Here is a 10,748-nt window from a genome sequence, read left to right as displayed (position 1 = left end):
AATTGAACCTTGTAACGCCCTCGACCCGACCTGATCTATCGGATCCGAATCTCGAGTGTTACATACTTCTTATAGATGTAAGTTAAAATTTCCTCTTTCTTTTATTCATTGTTGTAAATGTCTCTATGAATGTAACAGGATTTCTTATTAGTGTGCATTTACATTTCGCCTATGTATAGACTACTACAGAGTTTCTTGTAAAAATACACTATGTGGTTATCATCTCGACTTAATAAATTATTAAACTTTCCTACTTTCTCTCTTTAGCCTACTATATACATATTGGAGTACTACTTATCTATTCAGGCGTAGTACTTAAATGACTTATGCGCAAACTTTGACATTCCACTTGTTTCCCTCTATATGTATAACAGCCCAGCGTACCGCTTCCTTGGCGTAGCCCTGACATCGTCTTTCGACATTTACGCCTTTATAGACCTAAAAATAAAAACAACTTTTTTCAGTTCGTAAGAACTTAGTGAGCTAAACCTTAGAATACATTTTTCATTCATTATTTGTTGCACATGGTATATTGCACATCCTTGGGTATTTCTTGACATTTCTTCCTTCTTTGGCGGGTACGATACTGAGGCTACCATATTTCTTCCTTTAGAACCATTTTCCCCTTTCTCGGGCATACTATATTTCACATCTCTTTACTTTCTATCTCCTTTCTTAAACCTTACCTTCACATCATCCTTCCCAAAAAGGGAAAAGAAAAAAGAAAAATAAATAATAACAACAACCCCCACACTATCAATACCTTATGTAAAAAAAAAAGCCTGCCTGTTCCTAAACCAAAAAAAAAATACTTTGAAGCTTCTCTCCCGCCTTGAAGATTGTTGCCACCGTGTTTAGCCATTGTCGCGGACGTTGAGTTCAGGTGAGAAAATATTGAAAGGCTTTGTTTGAACTTGGAAGTAAAGAAAAGAACTTAAAAAGATAGAGTGCATTCTTTGGTATTTGAAAGTAACTTTATTTTCTCTTTCATTTATTAATCCCTTTTTCATTTATTTATTTATTTGTTGCTATTTTTTTTACCAAATGAGTGTATTAGGACTATTTCTATTATTTCTTAAGGGTATCACTAAAAAAAGCACCCCCAACATATTAAAAAAACACTCTAATTCTCCTTTTCCGTGTAAATTGATTACAACATTTCTCATTTTATTAGATGAGTGTCTTTCCCAATGAGTCTTTTTATTAATACAATAATTAGAGTCAAGATCTTAAATTAATGTGGTCCAAAGAAATTAATGTGGTCCAAAAAATTAATTAGTACATTTTCCAAATATCTTCATTTTCAACATCTTAAATTAATTAGTGTAATCAATTTAGTCCAAAAAATTAGAGTCAACATCTTAAAAAACGGGAAAAATTAATTTTTTTTGTAATTAATACAATAAATAAGCAGAGTTATATATATATATTTATTTTGATGAACATTAATAACACCCTAACGTAAACTCATATTATTATTAACAAAATTAAGTAAGTCCTTCTCACTACACTCTATTATTTGAAATTTTATTTTTTTATAAATTTGTTCTAAACTGTTTTTTATAAAAATCTATTTTTCTAATTTTTTTCTTTTTTTATTAATTCTTTTATAAATTAAAATCTGTTTTAATTTTTTATAACTACTGATTTTTTCGTCATAATTTGTAGTGTTCAACAAAAGATGTCGACTTTTTACGGAAGTAACTTAAATGAAGGCAATGAGATCTCTATGGCGACATCACCATTTTTTACCAATCGGGTATAATATTTATCATGATGTTAATATTTTTTTTATCTTCATAACATTTAATATTTGTTAACAAAATTATTTAAATTTTAGGTGTTCGAGTCTCGTGAAGAGCTGATGCAATGGGTGCAAAACACGACATTCTCTCTTGGTTAATCAACGTCACGAGAAGGTCAAAAGCAAAGGAAAATGGTGTGGTGTCTTACATCACACTTATTTGTGACCGTGGCGGTGAACAAAAAATTAAAGAATCAAGTAAAAAGTCTTGCACCAAAAAGGCCAACTGTAAATTTTGATTGGTAGGTTCGCATTTAAAACAATATGATGGGTGGACATTGAGGGTGATATGTGATCAACATAACCATCCACCTACACAACATATGAAGGGACATGCTTATACAAGGCGGTTGAAAGAAAACGAAAAAAAATTGTTGGTTGATTTGACGAGTAAGAATGTTACACCACGTGACATATTATCGACATTGAAGGAGCAGGACGAGAGTAACGTTTCTACACTAAAAACCATATACAATGCACGGCAAAAGCTTCGCTCGTCCCAGAATGTCGGTAAAACTTCGATACAGCTTCTTATGCTGCTTTTGAATGATAAACAATTTTTTACTGAGTTTTCAGTAAATAATATTTCAAATGAATTGGAAAATCTATTCTTCATTCATCCACGATCATTGGATATATGGCGTGCATTTCAGCACATTTTGATTGTAGACGCAACGTACAAAATGAACAAATATGATCTGCCTTTTGTTCAAATTGTTGGCATGGCTTCAACCAACAAGAAATTTAGTATAGCTTTTGCCTTTATCATTAACGAAAAGGAGGAGAACTATAATTTCACATTAACATGTCTAAATTTGACACTAAAAGAGTGCATGTACCCATGTGTTATTGTGACGGACAGAGAGTTGGCTTTGATGAATGTATGCCAACAAGTTTTCCCCAATGCCACTCGGTTACTATGCAGATGGCACATTACTGAAAATATTAAAAAGCATTGTAGGCAGTCTATCAAGTCGCAACATGAGTGGGACTCCTTTCTTGCTATGTGGACTGTACTCATTGAATCTCCAACGTGGATATTGTATAGCGAAAACTACAAAAAACTCCAATCAATGTTGAGCGAATATCCAGGTACAAGCCTTGTTATTCTATAAATAATTTTTTATAGTTTTAGAAGACTTTTATACATAACTAACATTTATATAAATTCAGGTGTTTTAAAATATCTGGATCAAGTGTGGTTAAGCAAATATAAGGAAATGTTTGTGTCGGTTTGGATTGATCGGCATCTCAACTTTGGAGAATGAACTATGAATAGAGTTAAGAGCCATCATGCAAAGCTAAAGAAATACCTTTGTGCAAAAAATTCTTCTCTAGATAAATTTGTTGGTTGTATCGATCAGATTGTGAAGTCTCAACTTACTTCGATATATGAAAGTTTTGAAAAGAGTAGAATTGTCCTCAAACACAGACACAACTTACCATGTTTCAGATTATTACGGTGTTTTGTGGCACTTGAAGCTTTAGATATCCTAGAAGGGGAACTTTAGCGGTCGAGTAGACATCAACTTGACTCTTCAAACTGTGGTTGTAAACTACATCATAGTTGTGGGTTACCATGCGCTTGCATGCTATCAGTCTACTTGAATTCAGGTGGTATATTTAACAATTATTTTCTAAATTTCATTTATATATTGAATTTTTATAAACTAATGGCATTTCAATGCAGGTGAGTGTATTCCGTTGGATTCAATAGATGTATTCTAGAGGAAGCTTGACTTATCACCGTCAACTTTTGTGGAAAATGAGGATATTTGTTGCGACGGTGAGTTAGAAATGTTCAAAGAAAAATTCACCAACCAGTCAAAAGCCGGGAAGAAAAGTCTATTAAGAAAGTTAAGAGATATATTCCAGCCGAGTAAAACACTCATTAAGGAACCTACAATTCAAAAAAATACGTGGACGACCAACCTTGAAGAAAAAAAACAAAAACGAGTCGATTCTATAAGTTAAGCTCCCAGAAGACGTAGCCATTCAACCACGTCAAAATTTGTTGGGTTGGGTCTGATTGAGTTGAACAAAGAACCTACAAGACATAGTTCATACGTAATCGAAATTCCAGACTTAAACCAAGAGCCATCAAAGTAAGTTTCAGACTTCATAGACTTAAACCAGATGCCTGAATCATGTGACACTCATCCACTGATGAAAGAAATTCTAGATATGTTCCACCCTTACATCACACTTGTACAAGATGTCAGGGGTGATGGAAATTGCGGATTCCGAGCAATATCTGTTTGTCTTGGTTATGGCGAAGATCAATGGCTCTATGTTCGACATCAACTGCTAGACGAGTTATTGACTTCATATGATGTCTATGCTAGAGTTTTCACTGATGGAATCGATGAATTACGTATTTCACTGTGTTTCTCACAATTGCCTGCACCAGCAGAACACTGGATGGTTATGCCTATGACAGGTGTCCTGATTGCCAACAGGTTTGGGGTGATCCTCAATTATTTAACCAAGCGATGTGAGATAACTTTCTTTCCTCTTTGGAGAGGTCCGAAACATTTTCAATACCATCATGCTATTACAATTGCACATGCATATGATACTCATAATGTGATGGTACAATTAGAAGGAGACTACCTAATGCCTACCATTTCGGCTTATTGGATTCGCCATAGAGCCCCGTCTACAGCTGGATGGCAAACCATGTATATGTCACGTTTGGAATTTTATAGACAACTGAAACCTTGTAGTCTCAAAACACCTGTTATAACTATAGAAGATTATTGTTGAATAATATTAATTTATTATATTTTGGCATTTTGATCATATTTTTGTATTTATGTATTCATATATATATGTTTAACAATAATCCTATAATAAAGAAAATATGTTAAATAATAATACTTATATCTTTAATAATAATAATAATAATACTTATAATATTTAATAATAATACAATAATAATACCTATAATATTTAATAAAAATACAATAATAAAAATATGTTTAACAATTAAATGAGATAAAAAAGTGAGTGGAGAGGTGATAATTAATTCTTAATCATTACAGTAAAAAGATGTTAATTACTAACCAATCAATAAAATAAAAGAACATTAATTAATAACTAATTATTAATTATAGTAAAGGTGTGTTATTTATTAGGGTGTTTTTTTTAATATGTTGGCTCCATTTCTTAATCCATACTTTTGTTTTATTTTCAAGGCAGAATTACTTTTACTATTTCAAGGTATAGGAAGTTAAAGTTAATATATATTCATTTATTTGGCCACTGACTTTTTTATCAATAAAATACAAAATTTGAAATAAATGCTCTGTTTCATTTTGTTGATTTTGTAAGTATTCAAATGGATTAGTATTCTGTTTTTTTTTTCAAGATTATAGTTTTTTATTTTTCGGGTTTAAAATTTTAGATTAGTTATTACCATAATTAAAAGTATTTTATTAAATTATCTTATAAAAAATTTTGAAATTTAAAAAAATATTTATTTGATAATTATGTAATAATAAAAATAACAATTAATATATTGATTAGGATATTATTTTTCTTAAAAACACATTTAAAATCATCATGATAAAATAATTTGTTTTCTGTTATACTAGTAATTTTATGAAAAAATTGATGGCAACATTTTACCTGAAATAATTAAAATATTAACTATTTAGACTAACCGATGATATTATAAAAATAGATAGGTCAAAGTATGTCAAAATTTAAAATATAAAGGTTAAATATTAAGTTTCGGCATAATTTAGAGGCTAAAATTAAAATTTAACCATTGTTTTATAATGTCAAAATGAAAAGGGACGCAAACTTATAAGAATTGAAAAGTCATGTGTCATTCTCTAAAATTATTAGAGTATTTAAATTATATATAACCATTTAATATTTTAATAAAAAAGTTAATGATATTAATTATTTAGATTAATTAATAATATTATAAAAATATAAAGACTAAATTAAATTAAAAATTAAAATATAGAAATTAAATCAAAACTAAAATTTATTATTAAAAAAAAAGGTAAAAGAGAAAAACATGGTAAGTGTACCATGTGGCCACAAAAGAAAAATTCTAAATACCTTCTTTTTATACATACGTATATAGATTATAGTCAATAAATTTAAATAACACAACTTACATTTGATATAAGTTTTGAGATTTATGTGAGAGTAAAATTAAGACAATATTTACAAAATGAGATGAAAGAGTAATAAATTTGGTGGTGGATGGAAATGGCAATTTCGAAGCGGTATCTATCAGCAGGTGGTTTGTGATGATTAATAAGATGAAGATGAAGACGAAGAAAGGTGGAGTGTGGAGTGTGGAGTGTGGAGTGTGTAGCAATTTGTCTCTCTGGCGGTTGACCAATGTAACAACAAATGCACTAAATACATTGCATGGTTGATGTTTTTCTGACTTGCAAATTTCATTGTCAGGCGCATTCCGAGAAACCAAAATTTGCTTTGACTTTCTCTCTATCTCTGTCCATGTGTATTTAAGCTCAACTAGGCAGTGGCCGACGCAGGTACAGGTACAGGCAGAAGCACACGCTCAGGCCTCACAAATTAATACCACTGCATTCATATTTGACGCTAAAGTTGGTCGTCTTTGGTACATTAATTATATAATTTTAGAAAGTGGCTAAAAATATTTATTAATCGTTTTTTTCCTGCTAAAATTATTTGTCTAACATTTGGATTTGATAATATCACTAGAAAAAATTAAATAGCTTTAAAATAAATATGGTCAAGTAGTGAGATTAATGAGAATGAAATATGATCTGGATGGATGGTGGTTCACCTTCAGATGAAGCAGAAAAATGTTGGGATCTAGTACTGTTAGTTAGTGATTTTGTTGATATATATTTGTATTTTTTTTCAATAAACTAGTTTAATAAATTATTCAACAGTATCATTAATATATTTTTATATTGTCACCAATGATTTTTGCATGTAAAGTACAATGAAAATAAATATTGGCTCATTGATTATCTAAACATTTAACTAATATTATGCGGTATTACGTGGTTGAATCATAATACAAAAAGATAATTTATATTAGGAGATAATCTAAACACGTCCTCAGTGTAATCGAAATTAAGCAAATCGATAGAAATGCTAGTATGTTGTCTATCAAATTGATGTGATTCTGGTCAGATCATGTGATTCAACAAGAAGGATTTGATTGGCGTAAGCTCGAAGGGCCCAAATGCAAGATGAAACCTTTGTTGGGTTTGATTAATTATGGGACAATTTAAATGACTTTATTAAGTTTTTAGTTTCATAAAGTTTACATCTTTAAATTATGTTTGCAAAATTAATTATGTCATGCATTATGTGTTCTACATTTAATTAAGTCATGCATAAAAACATCTTATATGTTAATTAAGTTTGTATTTTAATTATGTCATGCATTATGAAACTCATATGTTAAATAAGTTTGTATTTTAAGACTTGCATTTATGCATCTTATATGTTAATTAAGTTCAAGCATAAGTTTGAGTCTTAAGTGTGTGAAGTGTGTTATTTATTTTGGTTGTTTCTCTTCATAAATGTGTGAGTTATAGTATGTGAATGTGGAGTTTATAGATGAATAAGAATATGAAAAGATTGTAAATGTTTAAAGTCTATTTAATCTTGTTGTAGGTGATTATTCATTGGACCAAGGATGGCTCTTCAAATCTAATCAGTTTTGGTGCTTTCAAAGCTCATTATGACGTCATTTTAAGAGATCTTTGCACAAGCATTATGACATTCAATCAAAGGGAAAACGAAGGGACGACAAAACTGCTCATTTAATAATTATTAAGCCTTCATCAAGCATAGAGACATGACTATTCAAATACACATGGATCAAGTGAAGAGACATGGCTTTTCAACTAGACATGGAACAAGTGAAGAAACATGACTTTTCAAATATCTTTCATTCATTAGTCATGACCGAATTTAATTGCTTTGAATGAATGTGTTAATAGTAATTCCAAATGCATTAAGTGTCGAATTTGGAAGGGCACCTATAGGTCTATATAAAGCTAGACTTGAACATTTTGTAAGGTTACACAATTATTTTGAATATAAACTTTGTTGGTGAGATTATTCTTTCTTAGTTCTTCATTGAACTAAACTGAACTTATCAAACTTTTACGAGTTTGTGGTGTTCATCCAATTGTCTTATCACTTCATTTCTTATCACAGAGTGTGGTGCCTTCGCTTACAAAGGTTCAAATATTCTGTCAAGTTTAAGTGGGTCGTAATTTTAATATAGCTACGGTTCCTAAAGTATTCAAGTGCTACAAGTTAAGCTTTCCACCAATTGAACCTATTCAAGACAGTCCTTCCATTTAAGCTATTTTCTAAACTATCCAAGCTCAAGAAATCACATCACAAGTCCAATTGAAGAGATACCTTACCTTAGGTATCGGAGCAGATGAGTCATTGAAGATAGAAATATAAATGTGACTAACTAGATTGACAGTACATCAAACAAGGCCCAAGTAGAATAAATGCTAGATCTTTTTATAAATTTATTCACTTGTAACGTTCATAGTGTGACATTCCTTAATCCTGAATGGATGATAGACTATGTATGCGTGACTCGTATACTTTGATGTAAATGAAAGCTTAAGCTCAAATAGATAAGGAACAAAAAATTAGTGCATATGGTATGTGACTTCTGTCATTCCACAACAGTAGAATTCATAGCCCAATAAAGGGTAAATGATATCCTCTCATCGGTACTACATGATAGATGAAAAGTAACGTGACCACAGGTTATTTGTCTTAGTGATAAATGATTTACTTTCAATTTGATAGTAATTGAATTTTCATGAAGGAAGATATAATGGTTACCATGAGATAAAATATGGTCATATTGAGAGAACGAATTTATCCCAAAGAGATTAAATGATATCCTATGAGGGTAACACACTTATGACAAGGTCATTAGACAATCTTGGATAAGTTGCTTTCGTAATTGTATATAATAAGGGAGAGTTTAGTCATGATACTTTAGTGGAATGAATTCATGACTAAATAATATTGTAATTAATAAGTGAAGAGTCGATAACTAGAAACGTATTACATGTGGAACCAATAATATGAAATGAATGATAACGATGAAATAAGAGAAATAGATTGCATGTATCACTATCCATAGTGATTGTGTTTTCTCGCTTGTAACACCCCTCACCCGGTACGATCGCTAGACCCGAGTTAAAGGATGCTACATCAACTAACGAAACTTAAACACATGCATATGTAGTTTTTAGTAAGGTCTACAATTACTAAATTAAAATTTTTAGAGATGTTCCTATTTAATTAAACATTCACACGATAATAGAAATATTTAATCCGTAATTAAAGTTCATTTAATTTAAATCCTATAGAGCAACGTAAGTATCGATGCTGCATAACAGGTATCGATATGTTGTAAATCAGGTATCGATACTAATGTAAATATCGATACCATTCTAACTCTCTGCCAAATCCTAGTTAAAAATGTTTTATTGATACCTTGGCAAGGTTATCAATATTTTTGGCACGAGTATTAATACTCGTATATGGATATCGATACCAAAGTTGGATTCTGTCAAATTTTGAAAATGTCCCAACTTTTAGGTATCGATATTCATGTCCCGAGATCGATACTTTATTCGAGAATACTAAAGTTCCACAAGTTAAAAGTGTATTTCATGCTCAAACAATTTTCTAACTCAACATGCAATCATTATCCACTTCAACCAAACCCACTATCAACATCAAACCATTCTACAAGCCATATAAACACGTACTCGTCAAGCAACTAAAGAACGCAATACGAATGTCAATATAAAGTATTTAAATTAACCTCATTGAAAGTCTAGAAGCAACTATGGTAACTCAAAAGCCTAATCTCAAAACCATAATAATAAGGTAGTTATAACCCACATTGCCTTTACTTATATTGTTCAAAGAATAAAAACCACCTACTCGATAACTATTGCCTTGCTAAGATCACTTCCTTGGTTGCACCACTCACACCGAAAAAAGCTACTTGTAGCATACCTTACCCGAGACCATTGCTGGAGTAGAGCACGAGGCGTTATCTGATTTAACTTACCAGTTCGGAGCATAAAAATTTGCTTTTAAAATTAATTTGCTAACGTTCAATTAATATGTCCCTAAAAATACCCTCGAGACCCTAAAACATGCAACATAAATAATTTGGGTCCAAACTGAAAACACTAAAAATTTTCTGAATACTTAAACAAATCAAAAATAACTTATATCACTATTCACAGTAAAGCTGTCCACTCGCACGACAGTCACTAATTCAATTATAGCTCGAGTTACAAAACTAAAAATTTAGATCCATAAATTTTACCTGAAACTAGACTCAAATATCTTCTTACTATTAAATTTTCAGAATTTTTGGGTTAGCCAATTAGTACAGTTTATTAGTTAAAGTCTCCCCTATTTCTCTACAAGACAGTTCTGACCTCTCTATACTAAAAATTAGTTATCTCATTTTAGAGAATTCATATAATGTTCTTGTTTGTTTATTTTGAAAATAGACTCAGTAAGGATTCTAGAAATATAAATTATGAATCATAATTAATTCTTTACTATTTTTAATGATTTTCTAAATTCAAAACAGGGGACTTCAAAAACTACTTTGACCCTGTCTCACTAAAATTCAAATATCTCCTAATATAAAATATTTTTGCCTACACCGTTTCTTTCGTGTGAAAATAGACTCGATAATATTTAATTATATATCTCATTCACTCTCTAATTCCATTTCTACTATCCTTGGTGATTTTTCAAAATCATGTCACTACTGCTGTCCAAGAACTGTTCCATTGCAAATTTTTACTCTTTTATAATTTCTTTGTATTTACTATCATTTAGGCATCCATAACACCAAACATGTTCTTAATTAGTCATTTCAATAGCTAACAATTAGCCATAT

The 10,748-nt window shown here is 30.6% G+C and overlaps 1 protein-coding gene across 1 annotated transcript; it reads left to right on the top strand.

Moving 5' to 3' along the window:
* The first annotated feature begins 3,940 nt into the window (after positions 1 to 3,940).
* LOC107892702 (uncharacterized) lies at positions 3,941 to 4,570 on the top strand. Its single transcript, XM_016817758.1, has one exon. It carries the CDS (start codon positions 3,941 to 3,943, stop codon positions 4,568 to 4,570), a length of 630 nt encoding a protein of 209 aa, XP_016673247.1.
* Positions 4,571 to 10,748: the final 6,178 nt, after the last annotated feature.

Source organism: Gossypium hirsutum, chromosome D09, assembly GCF_007990345.1.
Source record: "Gossypium hirsutum isolate 1008001.06 chromosome D09, Gossypium_hirsutum_v2.1, whole genome shotgun sequence".
Classification (NCBI taxonomy): Eukaryota; Viridiplantae; Streptophyta; class Magnoliopsida; order Malvales; family Malvaceae; genus Gossypium; species Gossypium hirsutum.
The sequence above is the reverse complement of the archived record's forward strand: the minus strand, read 5'-3'. Positions and strand labels throughout refer to the sequence as shown.